At 40.8% G+C, this 18,577-nt stretch overlaps 1 protein-coding gene across 1 annotated transcript in view; it reads right to left on the minus strand.

Moving 5' to 3' along the window:
- Positions 1-18,577, minus strand: part of ARID5B (AT-rich interaction domain 5B) — a 190,660-nt gene that overhangs the window by 156,912 nt on the left and 15,171 nt on the right. Inside the window, exon 3 of the mRNA XM_052641125.1 lies at positions 1,203-1,428. Coding sequence (XP_052497085.1) covers positions 1,203-1,428 — 226 coding nt within the window. The remainder of the gene's footprint in view (positions 1-1,202; positions 1,429-18,577) is intronic.

Consider the following 18,577-nt stretch of genomic DNA (forward strand, 5'->3'; position numbering starts at 1 on the left):
CTCATCAATTTTAGGTGCCTCAATTAAGACTTAACGCCTTGATAGCAACTGAAAGTGAAAGTCGCTCAGCCGTGTCCGACTCTTCAGGACCCCATGGACTGTAGAGTCCACGGAACTCTCTAGGCCAGAATACTGGAGTAGGTAGCCTTTCCTTTCTTCAGGGGATCTTCCCAACCCAGGGGTCGAACCCAGGTCTCCCGCATTGCGGGCGCATTCTTTACCAGCTGAGCCACAAGAGAAACCCAAGAATATTGGAGTGGGTAGCCTATCCCTTCTTCAGCAGATCTTCCTGACCCAGGAATCAAACCGCAATCTCCTGCATTGCAGGCAGATTCTTTACCAATGAGCTACGAGGGAAGCTACTGTTGCTGCTGCTGCTGCTGCTGCTGCTAAGTCGTTTCAGTCTTGTCCGACTCTGTGCGACCCCATAGACGGCAGCCCATGAGGCTCCCCCGTCCCTGGGATTCTCCAGGCAAGAACACTGGAGTGGGTTGCCGTTTCCTTCTCCAATGCATGAAAGTGAAAAGTGAAAGTGAAGTCGCTCAGTCGTGTCCCACTCTTAGCGACCCCATGGACTGCGGCCCACCAGGCTCCTCCGTCAATGGGATTTTCCAGGCAAGAGTGCTGGAGTGGGGTGCCATTGCCTTCTCTGAGGGAAGCTACTGGAAGCTGCTAAATGCCACGTGTTATATCATCCATTTTCTAGCACAGGGCTCCACACATACAAGGTCTTGTGACCCAACAGGTAACATCCATTTCTCAAACACCCAGTCATCTATCCATTCATATTCCCAGGTCCTTTTTCGATTAAAGAAATTACATATATGTATATGGGAGAAGGAAATGGCAACCCATTCCAGTATTCTTGCCTAGAGAATCCCAGGGACAGAGAAGCCTGGTGGGCTGCCGTCTGCGGGGTTGCACAGAGTTGGACATGACTGAAGCGACTTAGCATGCATGCATTGGAGAAGGAAATGGCAACCCACTCCAGTGTTCTTGCCTGGAGAATCCCAGGGACAGAGGAGCCTGGTGGGCTGCCATCTACGTGGTCATAGAGAGTCGGACATGACTGAAGTGACTTAGCAGCACGTAGGTACACACACACACAGACATGAATGATAGTGTTTCCAGAAAAACCTACAATAAAAGAAGTGGTTATTGTATATGCCCACATTAGATTTAGAAGTACAAACGATAATTACCAAGGTCAGCCTTTTCCTTGAGAACGTCTTTGAAGTTGAGTCCACTATTCAAGGTTGACTGCCGATACTTCAGCAGAGCTTCCTTCTGTCCATTCCTTCCCAGGGACTCTGTTTTCACTGACCCAGCTTGGAGACCACATCTCCACTTGGAGAAATCAGAATGTACCCACTTGACCAGGTCTTCAAGCTTCACAATCACCTTTTCGGAAACAGCAATGACTTCATCCTACAAGAGGTAGTTGGGAGAGAACAACAGTATTGGTGGTTCTGAAGTCAGTAATACATTTTCCACTAAAGCCTATCTGAAATACCATTTGAGTGGCTTAATCTAATGCGAGCAGACAATGTGTTTTTCTTTTTTGGTGACAGAGGACCTTCAATAACTCACTTCATTTCAAAGGTTTTTCACTGCTTGTGGTCTAGCTGAGGAGTAATTTATAGGATTTTTTTGTTATGTGCTTAGAAAATGTCCAAAAATTGGGCAGTAATTCTAATAGCTATTTTTAATGCTAGTTGCCAAAGCTCAGTCTCCCTTTTTGACTACTTGGGTGAAAGCTAATTTTTAGGTGCCATTAATTACAAAAGTAAAAAAGCAAAAAATAGATGACTAATGGTTAGCCTGTCTTTATATAAATGGTCTAAGTAAATCTGGGATTCTTGGAACTCTGACTCACCCCCAAATTCCTATGTTTATGGTACATTTTCCCTTGGCTTATACACAAATATTGAATTTAACTTTTGTCCTAAAATTAAATAAAACTGTGATGTAATCCCAAAAGAAATACTTCATAAATGTTACATGCTTCCCACTGAAAGAAACTTACACATTCTCATGTTTCTTAAAAACTTTGTAAGTTGAGAAATGAACTGATTTTTTCTCTTAATACATATGGGGTAAGAAGCAAGAGGGTGGATGAGGAGAAAGCCTTTGAATCTAAGAAAAGTAGTTGAAACTTAAGTTTCTCCTATGGATCATAAATTTGAATTTTAAGCATCTTTAATTGTTTCCAGGAAACAAGCAACTTTTCTGACTCAGAATTAATCCAACAAGATATTTAATAGATATCCATCCATGGAGCAAAGGAGGACCTCTCTTTCCCAAAGATTCTTTGAAAAGGCTTAAGAAGATCATCTCACTGGGTTTAAAGTTAGATTATTTGAAGCATTTGACATTTCAACTTGAACTGACTTCTTTCATTTCTTTTACTTCACGTTTCTGAAGAAAGCTGAGCTGTGAAAACCCCTAAGCTTACAAAATCTTAGAAATATTTTTGACAAACAACAACAGGAAGATGTCTCTGAGCTATTAAACAAAGGGAATTCACAAGTGATTTTGGCTAATTTTTCTATAAAACATGACTCTTTCCTTCTTCTCTCCCACCTACACACACACACACACACACACACTGTACACACTACTCCAAAGCAAACAAAAGAGGGTTTATTAAGATAAGCTTCATACAGTAAAGAGCCCTGGATTTGAAAACATTTAGTCTTTTTAAAATGTTTTAAGGTAGGATCTAAAATTTCACTTTTCCTCATCCAGTTCCAAGCTGCCTCTGAGAAGAGTTTGTTAGGTAGCAGCAATATAACAAATCTCAATCAAAAATGAAAAGTAAAACTTTTGTAATGGAATCCTCTCCCTTATCATGATTAAATATGAGCTTCCACTAAATGGGAGACAAAGCGGGAACTGTTTGTATCTTCTGCTCAAGAAAAAAAAGTCAATACTTTATAAACAATGGGGCATATTAAAAAGTACCATTTCAATGGATGATTTCACTCAGACTCACTACACCATCCTCTTGAAATAAAAGATCTGTAGTTGTCACGCATTTTATAGCTATTACATGGTGATTATTAAATGCCAGAATAAAAATTCAGGCTGGGTATTGTTTCAAAGCATATGGGAACAGCTTCTGGAAAGGGCAAACCAGGAATCAAGTTTAGAATATACTGGAAAATAATTAAGTATCATGGTATATAAGTCTCAACATTAGCAAAAATGGAATTTGGCAACAATTTTACCAAATATGGTTCCCGAGAAGAGACAAGTCTGGAGATGAGTGTTATTTTCAAATAGCTCTAACTATGATCAAATGATTATCATTTCAATTACCAGTTGCTTCAGATCTTTTCCAAGAAATAGCATGACTAGCTCTGGCTGGCTTCCAACACCCGCCAAACAAATCGTTTATTAACCAAGAGAAAATACAATCCTTATGATGTCATTGATGAATAAACCCTTCTTTCAAGATCCAGTCTATGGATTCAGTCCTCCTTCCTCTTTCTCTCTGAAACAGACTTTGTGAGTACTACGAATATATACAAGACATAAAAATAAATGCAGGAATTCAAATAAACACATATTAGCCGTAAACCCAAGTCTGGATTAATTGTGAAACCACCAGTATGTCTCACTGTGGATTCAGAGAAACTAGCCCTACAACATTGTCAAATGCCAGGATTTAGAAGGAAATCTGATAAGCGGAGGAGGGGAAAGAAACTAAACAACCCAAAAGAGCAAAATAGCCAACATATATATAGAAAGCGTCTCAGGAAACATTCCTTTGTATGCACAATGGCATAAATCACATGTTCATGTTTACTATTCTGAGCCAGTGCTGACTAAAGTTCCTAATACCACTCTTGGGCAAGTCTCTATATCTAAGAAAAGAATTTCAATAAGCTCATCTAATAATTACATTAACTCTCTGCAAACCAAAAATTAGCATTAGATAAGTATTGCTGACTTACTCTTAAACAACACAACAGGAACATAAAGAAACACACTATTATTCTATTAACGTGCCTTAGCTCTTTTAACCCAGAGCCGAATCAATATTTATATAGACTGAGTTGGGACACTTTCTAAGTTCATATCCCCTTTCATCATTGTTTTAAGCTGCCTATTTCTGTCATTTGGATTTTGTTTCTCCAACTGTGTAGTAACAGCATACTCAATCACAGATTCCTCTAAGTCAAAGGAGATCCTCTGGTCATATATCAGCCAGCTCATGTGTGTGGTTGGCCTCTCCAAGTGTTGTACAAATTGAGAAATTTTACATAAAGTCTCCAGACTTCTAACTCCTCTTATAAAATAAAGTGACATCTGAAAAAAAAAAAAAAAAAAAACCAGAAAACCCCTCTCAAAACAGGAAAGTTGAAACTGAGTAGGGTTGCTTTCTTTAGAGGGAAGGCAAGCCCTCTAGTTTGCCACTGACCCCACCACTCCCTGTCACCTTACATTCAGCCACCGTTCCCTACCTGCCTGGCCCCTTGGACAGGCACCCATCATCTAAACTTCCATGCCCTAATTTATCCCACCTCCTTCACGTCAATGATGAGAACAGTAAGACTCAGTGACATGTCCTACTGCCAACTTCAGGTAGAAGTTGGACAAGAATCCAAGTTTCCTCTCTGCCAACACAGCATTCATCCTGGACTCTGGAGCCAGACTGCCTGGGTTCAAATCCCTGCCCGGTAATTTCCTCCCTGTGAAACACTGGGCAACTTTGACTTTCCTGTGCTTCCATTTTTTAAACACACTTTTTTTTTTTTTAAGTTTAGTAATACTGTCTATCTCTGATGCTAATGGTGAGGATTAAATTTGTCAACATAAATGAAGTGGTACGTCACATCATTATCCTTGTTTCTCTAAATTAGTGTTTTCCAAATAGTACCACACAGAGATGAGTTTAGATGGTTCGTGGATAAATCTTTTAAAATTCAATATAACTTACTCGCTGCATATTTATTCTTATAGTAACTTTCCACTTATGGGGAAGTGGTACTGGCTTCCCATTTATGAGACATAGAAAGTTTCTTTTTAAAACATTTTTGTTTTAAAAAAAAATGGGTTAGTTTGAACAAAAGCATTAAAGAAATGTAGGAGATATGGGTATGGCAAAAAAAGTCTTGATGCTATGAAAATAAAATTTGGAATGGTACATTATATATCAGTGGTTCTCAAAGTATGGTCCAGGAGCCCTGGGGAATCCCCAAGACTATTTCAGGTGGTCCATAGAGTCAAAACAATGATCAAAATAATACTAAGAAATTATTTGCTTTTTTCACTCTTATTCCCTTTCAAGTGTCTAGTGGGGTTTTCCAGTGACTATACGACAGATGGTTATGGCAAAAGAGTGAATACAGAAGGAGATATGAGAATACAGCTGCCTCTGTTAAGCTCAATGGTAAAGAAATTTACAAAAATGTAAAACAATGCCACTGTTTATACTAATTTTTTTATTTTGAAAATATGGTTAATTTTCATAAAAATGTGTTACATTTACATAATGGGTTTATATTGCCATTTTCATTTTATTTTTAAAATTAACTTACAGTAAAACTTCCTTTTTTGGTGTACAGTTCTTTGTACACATGGCAACTACTGATCTTGCCTGGTATGGTTTTCTCTTCTGCAAAATGTCATATAAATTAAATCATACAGTGTGAAATCTTTTAAGGCTGCTTATATTTCACTCAGCATAATGCCTTTGAGAGCCACCAGGCTGCTGCCTGTATCAACAGCCTGTTCCTTTTTTTCTGCTGAATAGTACCCCATGGTATGGACGTGTTCCATTGAGGAACACTGGGTTGTTTCCAACTTTGGTGATTACAAATAGAGTTGCTATAAATATTCATGTACAAGTTTTCATGTGAACATGCATTTTCAGTTCTCTTGAATAAATACCTAGGAGAGGGACTGTTGAGTCATATAGTAAGTATATATTTCATTTTGCAGAAGCTGCCCAACTGTTTTCCAGAGTGGCTGTACCATTTTGCATTCCCACAAACAATGTATGAGAGTTCTAGTTGTCCCCTGTCCTTACCAGCACTTGATACTATTACTGCTAATTAACTTATTATTGCCATTTCAGTATGTATGTAGAGGTTTCTCATCATGTTTTTAATTTTCATTTCCCTAATGGCTGATGATGTTGAACATCTTTTCAGGTGCTAATTTGCCATCCGTGTATCCTTTCTGGTGAAGTGTGTATTTAAGTCTTTTGCCCGTTTTTAAACATTGGGTTGTTTATTTTCATATTGTTGAGTTTTGAGAGTTCTTGTACCCTCGTGATACGTCTTTTATTAGACATAGGGTTTGAAAAAAATTTTTTTCTATTCTGTAGCTTGTCTTTTCATTCTTTATCAGTGTGTTTAACAAAAGTTTTATACTTTGATCAAGTTCAATTGATCATTTTTTAATTTTATGGATTGTAGTTTTACTTTTATACCTATGAATTCTTTGCCTGAGTTCTGGTCATGAAGAATTTCTCCTTTGTCTTCTTCCCAAAGTTTTATAGTTTTACAAATATAATCCACTTTGATTTTTTTTTTGGTAAAGTGTGAGTCAGCTTGACAATCAGTTTTTGCATATAAATGTCACATTACTTTTATTTTTAAACAAATTGAGCATTTAAAATTATTTTAAGTTTTAATTTCTAATACCAGTAGGTATAATCCACATAAACCAAAGCACCTCTGTGGTCCTAAATAATCTGAGCATAAAGGGTCTTGAGTTTAAAATCTTTCAAAACCACTATATCATTAACCAAAGCTATTCTTAACTTTTATACACAATGGAATATTACTCAACTATTAAAAAGAATGCATTTTAGTCAGTTCTAATGAGGTGAATGAAACTGGAGCCTATTATACAGAGTGAAGTAAGTCAGAAAGAAAAACACCAATACGGTATATTAACAAATATATATGGAATTTAGAAAGATGGTAACAACGACCCTGTACGCAAAACAGCAAAAGAGACAGAGATGTAAAGAACAGACTTTTGGACTCTGTGGGAGAAGGTGAGGGTGGGATGATTTGAGAGAACAGCATTGAAACATATATACTACCATATGTGAAATAGATGACCAGTCCAAGTTCGATGCATGAAACAGGGCAATCAAAGCTGGTGCACTGGGACAACCCTGAGGGATGGGAGGGGGGTTCGGGATGGGGAGACACATGTATATCCATGGCTGATTCATGTCAATGTATGACAAAAACCACAATATTGTAAAGTAATTACCCTCCAATTAAAATTAATTAATTTTAAAAATAACAATTTAATAATAACAACTGTAGCTTTGTCTTGAAACTCTCCCTCTTGTTAATAACTAGGAAGAATCTGAGATTTTATTCTACTTCAAACTTATAAATTAATCTGTCAGTTTCATGGATGCTTACAGAAGACACAGACTGTAAGCAGAGACAAAGGACGGTTTACAGTTCACAGCAATAGCTGCAGTCAAAATACCACCATCTGTATTGGATGTTTGATACCCAGCTCCCAAAAGGAGATTCAAAGAGGCCTAGATGAGACATATACATAAGAGTGGGGTGCATTTCAGGAGAGGAACCCCAAGCATAGGGAGGAACCCAAATCTTTCAATACTGGGCAATAAGTATGTCTGCCCTTTGTTTTGGAGGAAGACACAACCTCCATCTTCCAAGGCTGTTCACAACCTAAACTTCCTTGAAAAGATAGTTGGAACAAAGGCAGTCAGTAGTGCTGCTCACTAGATGTGCAGATACTCAATGGACCCATGAAGAACACCTACCCAACAACTATTCAATTTCTCTCCTCCCTCATTCTACTTCCCTACAGGGAAAACGTAGGAAAGCACACATCCTTAGGTTCTTTCTGGGTCCAGTCTTCTTTCTCTGCATATCACTCCCTGAAGAAATCGTTCTCCATGGAGATTCCAATGTTAATCTCTAAGCCCATGACTACACTTGATAGATTGGTTCCAACTAGTTGGTTTACACCTTCTTCCAGATTCCAGTCCTTTGTTCAGTCCTCAGTTTAGATGTCTCAAGAGTCAACTCACGTTCAGCGGAACCGCACCACTTGGCTTATATGTAAGAAAAGAGCTTAGTTGACACAAGAATTTAATATTCCCCACTATGATTAACTTTTTGCCTGTATCTATTCTTCCTTTCTTCTTTAATAAGAGATTGCTAATTTTCTGGGCACAGAATAAAGACATCATTTCCCTGCTTCCCTTACAGCCAGATGCAGCCACCTGACCAAGTTTTGACCGATCGGATGTGAGTATCAGCAATGTGTACAACTTCTGGATCAGGCCCTCAAAGGGGGTGGATATGCCTTTGGATCATACAAACGGAAGCAAATCTCTGAGGAGAAAAAAGATAGAAGCAGTCAAGTCTCAAAGATTTCATGGAGCAGAGTCACCACATTAAGCCTGAACCACTTACCCACAGGCTGTGACATGAGAGATTTTGAACTCCCAGGTATTTAAACAACTTTAATTCTGGGCCTCTGTTAGCACAGCTAAGCATATATATATATATATAAATTTTAAAAATATATTTTTTTACTAACATATCATTCCTCAGGAGTGAAGATGTGAACAGAACCTTCCCTATAGCACCATGTGGTACCCAATAACAGACCTTCGCTGAGGAAAGCCATATTCAGCTATGTTAATAGAGCCCAAAGGACAATAAACACATTAGTGTATTATGTGGGGGTTGGCAGGGAGGAGGAGGGTTAAACGAGAATAGGAAAACATGGCTTATTCACCTCAATCATCCCCAAACATCCTGTGTTTTTAAAATGTTCTTTGTAGAGCAGTTGAAATGTGATAAATGTCAGGAACACAAAACACATTAATAGGTGATGTTAGCTAAAAAAAATTGTGAAACCAAAATAACAGTCTACTTGGTTCCACAAGAGTGGGTAATTTGAAAAAAAAATTAATATAGACCAGTTTAAAGTCTTTATTGAATGTTACAGAATTGCTTCTGTTTTATGTTTGGGGGTTTTTTGGCCTCGAGCATGTGGGATCTTAACTCCCTGACAAGGGATCAAACCGGCACCCCTGTGCTGGAAGCAAAGTCCCACTGAATTGCCGGGGAAGTCCCAAGAAGGGGAGTTTTTCATCAAGACAGAAACTAAAACTGAAGACAAACTTTTAAAAGTTAGTGATGCCCTAACCACTGGAGCGGGCATGTATGCCCATGGTGCACACCAGCAGACTCAACCAAGGAAAAGAAAGCGCCCCACTGAGCCTGGGTACACTGGCCACTCACTCCTTTATATCCAAGCCTCCCTCAGATACCTTCCATTCAAGACCCTACCCTTCTGCCCCCTCACTCTCCCTGTAACACATCTGTTTGTCCTGCTAATAGGCTATCTATGCAAAGAGTTAAAGGTTTCACTCGGCAGGCACATGGGCATCAATCAGAGATCCAAGAATATCCAGCAAAAGAGAATGGCAATGTGGGTCAACAATACGAAGTTTTCACTGATCAATAGTGAAATGAGAACAATGAAGACACAGCAGGGTATGTTTCAAGAAACTAAATATGCTAGATTTCAAGGACTATCCTTGTATCAGTCAGGATCCCAACAGGAAAAAGATGGAATATTTGAATAACGATAATCACAGAGGGACTAATAACAAAGATGTTGGTGGGTGTAAAAGAACCCTAAGACAGCAATAGTCCAGGAAAGTGGGCTCATAGCCGCTCACCTGTCACCATTCCTGGGTGAAACTGTCAAAGGTGGAGGGAATGGTTACAGGATCAGAGCAGACCTTCTACCAGTGGCTTTGACTTTCTCAGCAGGACACCGAGAGTCTGTGGGAACCTCACAGGAAAGAACAGGATAGACACCTGCCTTCACTCTCCTCCATCCCTCTCTCTTCTATGGGGAACATTGATAGAAGCGGGCCCAGGAACTCTGTTAATGGGGCCACACAGGTGGGCCCTCAGGGCAGAAAGAAGGGAGCAATGCTAATCGAGAGAGGCTCCCAACACACTCTTCTCTATTTAAGACTTCATATCTCTTTCTTTCATCTAGTGGTGTTTTAGAGGGGGAAAAAAAGATATTATGAGGATGGCAATGGATAGTAGTAGCTGTTTTCTAATGTCCTTAACTTGACAAAATGATACCAACACTAACTTGGTCCCTGAAGTGGGAATTACTGAGCTTATTACTTGTGACATGCTAAGTCGTTGTTAGGCATCAGTATTTGATGCTGAATTGCATCATTCTCTCTCCTACAATAAACACCTTTTTAATGGCAAAGATGTTTGTTTAACTTTTCCGTCTCTGGTGCTTTCTAAGGAGCCATAGACTGTGCTAGGCCCAGAGCTTACAATAAGCGCTTCTGTTGACGGCCCCCACCCCTGTCTAGATGCTCCATGCTAGAAGAAACTAAGAGAGCTGAGGACCCAGCTAAGAGTCTCTAAAACTAGACTCTTAGAACTAAGAGTCTCTCGGACCCAGGTTCAAATGTAGCTCTACTGTGTTTAATGTTAATGTTGGGGTGTAACATTATCTTGCCCAGGTCTCATCTTAAAAAGGCAGGGCGGGGGGAGGTGAGTAGGACAGAAGAACCCACCTCATCGTGTATCTAGGCCAACACAGGCATCCTGGAAATCATGGCTATTATTACATATAACATCACTGTAACTGAAAAGGTGGGGGGCTGGTCTTCGAATGTCACCTGCAAGGAACTGTGTACTTCCTAACTCTTAATTCTTTGTGTGGGATGATATCCCTGTAACTCCTGATGGCTGCTTCCAAGGCAAAGATGAGCCAGAAAGCAATCAAGAATGTTTGGGCTTCTAAGTTATATTCCTCAACCCTCAAGGATTCAGCAGTGACAAACTCTGAGGTACTTTATTTTACCCACACTTATCTATGAACTCAACAGATATTATCTTATCTAATCCCCATAAGGACTTGCTGAAATAGGGGTTCTCAGGCCCATTTTAGTGATGAGAAAACTGAAGTAGAACCAGAAACCAGCTTGGTAACCCTATGGTCTCTGGGAAACTGGTCTCTTTTTTTCCCGGCTGTGCTGCACAGCATGTCCAATCTTAGTTCCCTGACCAGGGATCAAATGCATTCTGCCTGCAGTGGAAGCTGGATCCCTAACCACTGGACCACTGGGGAAGTCCCAGAAACCGGCATCTTGAGCTTTGACAGTAGTAACACTCCAACCTACTCCTATCCCGGAGTAAGTAAACCTTCCCCACCTCCCACCAATTTCCTAGGGTGGGTGGGATTTAAAGTCATTTTGCAACAGAAAGTATTTTAATTTTTATTTTGTTTTTGTCCCCAAAGTAAGACTATATGCCTTACTTTAAAATGTGAAGAATTTTCTGTTGTCTGAGTGATGAAGACATCCTCTCAAGTATGCTAAGGTTTAATCTGACTCCCTTAACATGATGAAATGGATTTGCCATGGAGGCTCCCTAGTGTATTGGGTTCCAATTTCCCAAGCCAGTCCCTTCTCTTTCAACCACTGCCCCCTCCACCACCAGACGTCTGGGTGACTTTTGTGGCTCAGTGGAGTTTGGAAATTCATCCTGGCACAATTAGAGAGAGTAAGCAAAAACAAGACTGCTCTGAGGGGCTATTTGTCCAATGTAATGTGACCATCCTTCATGGCTTTGCCAAAGGCATTTGAGTATCATACAAGTAATTCAAAAACCCTAAATATTTTATGTTCCTAAATACATTTTTAATACACACTAATCTAAAACCTGTTGGGCAGCAGTCTGCTCCCCTACCAGAAGGCCATCTTGAAAGAAAACCTAAGAAACATCCTGTCGTTAATTCCCAGTTCCATTTCTTTTCCTTTGGATCTTTTTTCCTCCCTAAGATTAAAAAAAATTACACAAAAACAAGAAAACACATCCCAGCATTCTCTCTAAATAGGGAAGCATTTGATATGTAGACAAGATGCCTTCAGTCAATGGCTGAACCAGCCTACCCTTCCTTTAGCCAAATTAATAGGGTGTCAACGTCACAGTCTATCTTTTCTTAACTACTTTCAGGCTGCCATAATAAAAATGAACTTGGCACTCATATACTTAGCTCTGGCCATTAAAACAGAAGCAAAAGAAGATAAAGGAGCACAATTCCAGTGTTAAAGCTCAACCGAGGTACCTATAAAGAACATTCTCTAAAAGCACAAACAATAACAATAGAACTCAGATTCAACCACCACCCAACCCAGATGTTCTAACATGCTGAGTGACTTCAACTCATTACTTTCTCATCTCCTGATCTTTTTTTCACCTAGTGTTATAGGCACATGGCACCCTGCCCAGGTACGAAGTTCAGTGGGGCCCATATTCCTTTGAGACCCTAAAAGGAAGAAGAAAATTCCTTGTCCCTGTTGGTATATGAAAATCACAATGGGAGCCGTCCAACTTAGTCAAAGTTATTGGTGATCTGGCAACAGCATCTTGATATACAGCTGCCATTAATGAGAACAGCAGTCTTCACAGACAATCATCGAAAGCCTTACGCCTATTTAGGACACTTTAATGTAGAAACCAAGTAAATCTTCCTATTTTGTGTAGCTTTTATTTAAACATAAACATATGATTTAGACATGCTCCCTCCTGTTACTTTTTTTTTTTTTGCTCTGTTCGCTTAGCACAGTTCACATTATCTTCACATGTACAATGGCAGTGGAATAATTTGAGACCCAGGGCTTTATTTAATAATGTAATTATCCTATATTGGATTACTTAAACGGGGCTTTGTATTTTAAAGTTCTAGTTTTTCCCATACTGGCGATGTGCTCTGACACAGTAAATGATTCAGGCTTTAGTCAAAAGCTCTAAACTCAGTTTGGAAAAATATTGAGTGTTTTTGAATAAGACAGGATTAGCATAAGAGCCAATTTGCAACCACAGTTGGTGACCTTTCTACGCCTGTTCAAAGACTGTGGTGTGGAGGCCAACACAGCGGACAGACCACGGGCAACGACAACCGCCTTATTCCAACTCTCCGCCACCTCAGGGATGGTATATAAACCAGAGAATAAAGCCCAAGTTTTCCTCAAGGTACACTTCCTGAAGGCAGGGCTGTAACTTGTCTTTCGAACCTTCTGATAGTCTATATACTACCAGGAGGAGCTGAATGAGTGAATGAATGAATGCCATTGGGTGTTCTGACAAAACAGTTGCAGAAGGGAATCCAGAAGGAGCCATCACAAGCTGAGCATTCACAAACTGAGCTTCGTCCAGTGCTAATGTCTGGAGGAATCTTGTTTGAGTTTTTCCCCAACTCAATTCAATCTGATCCAATTAAGCCATATTCTGCTGTGTGCCAGGCACTGGGCTGAGGACCAGCCATGGACAGATAAGGATGAAGATGACACCGGTGCTGCCCAGGGCTCCTGTTTCTTGCCTAGGAAGTGAAGGTTCCTCTCGCGCTCTCTAGTCTCCTTTGCCAGAGAATCCATTCATTTTTTCACATTCGATGTCCAGGGCATATCCTTGAGCCTCCGCTCTAGGCAGAGCAGGGGGCCAGGGAAGAGCAACAGTCTAGCGGGGACAAGGGACACAGACAGTAAACCATAGTCCTCAGCTAAAAGTGACTTATGGAATGAGAAACTGTCATAAGTGATCTCATTCATTCAACAAATATTTATTGAGTGCTAACTATATGCCGGACTTCCCTAGTGGCTCAGTGGTAGAGAATCTGCCTGCCAATGTGGGAGACGCAGGTTCAATCTTTGGGTCAGGAAGACCCCCTGGAGAAGGAAACGGTAACCCACGCCAGTATTCTTGCCTGAGGAAGCCCACAGACAGAGGAGACTGATGGGCTACAGCCCATGGGGTCGCAAAAGAGGCGCACGTGACTTAGCACCTGAACAACTATATGTCAGGCCTTGGGATTATCATCAGGAATTATGTAAAAATCCCCACCTTCCTGGAGCCTACAGTTGTGGCAGAGGGGTACTGTTTGCGTCTGTGTTGGGGGAGAGAGATGTAGGGAGTCAGTAAACTATGAGGCAAAAGAACTAGAAGAGGCCATAATAGGAGACAGGGGTAGGCCTGGGTATGATGTCAAAGCAGTGGTCAGGGAAGGTCTCTGCTGAGACCCTGAGGAAGAGGAGGAGCAAGTGAGGATGAAAGGGGAGAGAGGTGGGAGAGGAACAGTGGCCACTGCACACAGAAGGAGCAGAGGACGCAAAGGCACCGGGGAGGGGCGTGGTGTACTGTCAAACTCAAGGTGGAAAAAAAAAATAAAAAGGAAAAAACACACAGCATACACACATCCTCGAGCTGATGCGTGCTTCTAAATTTAAATGCAGACTCCTTTCCTCTACGTTTCCGGCAGGTTTAGCACAGAAGCTACTCCATAAATCAATTTCCATTATTAAAATACTGACTTAGTGAAGTTGCTCAGTCATGTCTGACTCTTTGCGACGCTATGGACTGTAGCCTACCAGGCTCCTCGGTCCATGGGATTTTCCAGGCAAGAGTACTGGAGTGGGTTGCCATTTCCTTCTCCAATATGCTTAATGCCACCCTTTTCTCAAATCTTTAATGCCTACATAGGTATGTTTTAAACATTTTATCAAAAACCACATTTCATCTTCCCTGAAACAGATGAGTTCTCCTATGAAAACAGCTAATTTCCACAGAATTTAAAAGATGGAGGGCCAGCTGCTCCCTGACGTATGCATGAAGTTGAAGGGTGGCTAAGAGATGCATATCTCCTATAGATACATTTGTCAGGAACACAAACTGGGACAACAATCCCTTTCATTTGGATGTTTAGGTCGTCTTTACATGGCTCTATGCCAACCTGATTTAATGCCTCTCCTTAACTATGGCACATGGAATGTACCTGTGTTTTTACACACTTAGGAGCCTGTTTAATTATACCAGTTATAGGTCCTCATTCCCCTTCTCCCTATGGACTCATCATCACACCAGACACAATGCCTTTCCAGCAAAACTCCCCTAATTCACTGGTCAAGACATGAAGTTTAAGAAAGACTCAATATAACTTATTGACATGGTCAAAGACTAACAAACCTTTGACGGATTAAAGCGATCAGCTATCTACTATTAATACATACGTCATCTATAATTAAATGCCCAGAAAAGTGGGTAGGTGTTTGGAAGGAGCCACTCAAGGAAAATACACAAGAACAAAAAAAGGAGAAAAAAAAAAGAGCAAGACAGGGTAAGGGGATTATCTTCCAATCCTCACCAGACTAACTTTATGCTAAAGTGACTGTTTCCACTGACTGCAGTGGGCATCCTCTATGAAGGTGCTCAGTGATCCCTAGCTGTCTGTATTCATGCCCTTGTGAGATCCCCTCCCCTTGAATGTGGGCTGGACACAATGTCTCACATCTAACAAACAGACCTATGGAAAAGTGATAGGATTTTAATTCTGAGATTAGGTTACAAAAGGTCTGTGGCTCATGGTTTGCTCACATACTGTGAGGGAAGCCAGTTCCCATATTGGAGCTGGCCTGTGGAGAAGCCTGTGAGGCATGACAAGGAACCAGGGAGGTCAAGGTCCATGGCTAACAAGGGAGAAGGGTCTCAGTCCAACAGCATAGGAACAGACAACTGAGTGAACTCAAAAGTAGATTCTAGCCCAACGGAGCTTTGAGATGAGCAAGGCCCAGCCGGGCACCCTGAATGAAGCTTTGAGAGGCCCTGATTCAGACACACCTAGCTAACCTTTACCCAGACTCCTGACTTACAGAAACTAGGAAGATAATATTTTAAGATGTGAAATTTGGAGTAAGTTGTTACACAATAATAGAGAGCTAGTATACTAGTCTTTAAACACAAGATACTTTTACACATTTTTGTGTGACAATGAAAGCCTGTGAAACAAGTTGCTAAATAACATTTTCAACTACGTCTGGAAATTAATTTCTGCTAAGAAACTGACAAGCCAATGGAAAAATGCTTTATGCAACTGCCTAAATCCTGGAAAAACTGCCTTCACAAGAGATATTCTCTTTTGGGGGGTAGCCACAGAAATTTCCCAGAATACCACAGAACAATGTAGGGGCTTCCCTGGTGGCTCAGACAGTAAAGAATCCACCTGCAATCCAGGAGACCGGGTTTGATCCCTGGGGCGGGCCGATCCCCTGCAGAAGCAAATGGCTACCCAATCCAGTATTCTTGCCTAGAGAATTCCATAGACAAATGAGCCTGGCGGGTGGGCTATATAGTCCATGGGGTCAAAGAGTCGGACACAACTGACGGACTGAGCATATAGAACTATATACACGTACCTGTCAGGATGGAAGGGCCAAAGTAAAATATAAACCTGTCAAGTAAAGCTAACTTTATCTCTTCTAAGCAACTAGAGGAAGAACAGCCAATATTACTCACCTCTTTATCACCCCCTGTACTAATAAATATTGGTTGAATTGAACTAAGTTTGCAATCAAAAGCCTATATTTAAAAATAGAAATGGCATGCCTTTAAGAACAATATTACATCCTCAGCTATTGCAGAAGAATCCCAAGCGTCCTCTCTCTTGCCCTCCTCTCACCTTTTCAAGGGCCTTGGCACAGCTGACCATTTAGACACTGTCCTGCATACACATACAATCTACAGGTCCTGCAAACACATAATCCTCTAGTCCTTGTGGCCAAGATCAAGGCAAGGCTTCTCTTTGCTTTAGCCAAAGAGAAAAAGGCAGAAAACAGCCTTAAAAATTAAGGTGAAAAAATATTAAGACAACTGAGGTATTCAATATTCTGACATGCTGAAAATGTTTTCACTCCACCGCTTTGAGGGGTCATTTGAGGAATTCTGGGGGTCAGGAGTGATTTGAACACCTGCTTGGCTGTCTATTGAATTACTGATCTAGTAACATCCAAAATGTGGAGAAATAGGACCTATAACTATAAAGAAAAAAGCCACAGCCCATTGATCATTTTAAAAGACACTACCGTGTGTGTGATTCATATAATTTGCATTAGAAAAAAACATCTTCCGCCTTTTTACTAGAACCTCCTCCTTGCCTGCCCAGATTGTTGGGGCTGCATATTCTACAACCCGATGCATTGTTGCTGAATTCACATTCAGCCCGCAGGAGCACAGAACACAATTAGACTATTATGAAGAAGGTCCGCAAGAAACAGAATGGAACAGATTATTTCACTTAAGACGTACAGAATTCAATTATTTTCTGTATTTACAACCCATGTACACTAGATTTTGGAATAATTTGGTGGGGAGCTTGAGTACTATGGCAGTGTTTTCATCTGAATTCTAGTCATCTGATATGCACTGTGGGATTACCCCAAAGCTAAAGGATTTAATGGCCCAGCAGGCAGTCTCTGTTTTGAAGATCCTTCTTCTAAGCTCCCCCAACTATTCTGGCTGGGACCCTATCCCTTTATATCCATTTGCTGATGCTTTCTGCTTTTAAAAAGAACCTGGCATTACACATCTTAAATTGGTTTGGAATGCATTCTGTACCACCACCACCAAAAGAAGAAGAAGAGGAGATGACAGAGGGTGAAACTAATTTCCAAATTAGGGGAATTAGGGGTGTTTTGAAGAATAGGAACTAGGAGAGACTTTTTTAATGGTGGGAAATGAGGATATTTAAAATAAATTCAGTGCTGTGACATTCAGCACATCGACATCAGATTTCCTGGAGGTTGCATCATGAAAGGGGAGAGACCTGGGAAGCACCAGGTCTGAACTTCCTTTGGCACACTGAGATGGGACATCTGGAATGCAGGTTTTGTCTTTTGACTCCCGTGTCATTTTATTTTGTTGTGGCTGATGGAAGAAATGCCTCCTCGAGGTTCTTTAAGACTCAAATGGAATAGAGCTCAACAGGCTTGAGGGTGCCCCATTCATAGGGACAGGAAAGCTCAAACACGCATCAAAGAAAACTCTGAACCTAAACACAAGAAAAATCTTTTGGAGAATGGAGAACCAGGAAGTTTAACTCTGTTTAAATTGATAATTATCTTACGTTTTTTTTTTTTTTAAACAGTAGTTAGAAATCCAATGACTCAACCAATAAATTACTTATTAAGGTGATATTAACAGGCTTAGCAATGTGACAGACTTCATGGAGACAACAAAGTTAGGATTTGGTCCCAAACCAGGAAGGGCAGGGTTGATAACTCACATCTGCTAAAGGCCTGGGTCTGCTATTAGCCAGACCACGGTTTGGGGCTTTACGTACATATAAATCTCATTTGCTAATCACAGCCCAGTAAGACTAGCCTATTTCACAGATAAGGAAACAGGGACCCCAGGAAAATTCAGTAATGGACCAAGATGACATGCAGCTAAGAGGCAGAATACACATGCATGTGTGGTTCTACCAAGCTTCAAGACGAAGAGCTGATCTCCTAACTAGCAAGAAACAAGACATGTGAAATTACTAACCAGCCCTGCCTCCAGGTTCAAGTCCAACCTGACCTGCTAGACAACCCCAGGTCCGGCCCTAGTCCACCTCACTGTCCACCAGACCCCTGCTGCTCTGCCGAGGGCAGACCACTTCCAATATTGGAACGTCCTGCCTTTCTATTTTTCTGTGGCTTCTCCTGCCTCCTCTCGCACTCTCGTCAAAATCTCCA

This window comes from Budorcas taxicolor, chromosome 5 (genome assembly GCF_023091745.1).
Source record: "Budorcas taxicolor isolate Tak-1 chromosome 5, Takin1.1, whole genome shotgun sequence".
Lineage (NCBI taxonomy): Eukaryota > Metazoa > Chordata > Mammalia > Artiodactyla > Bovidae > Budorcas > Budorcas taxicolor.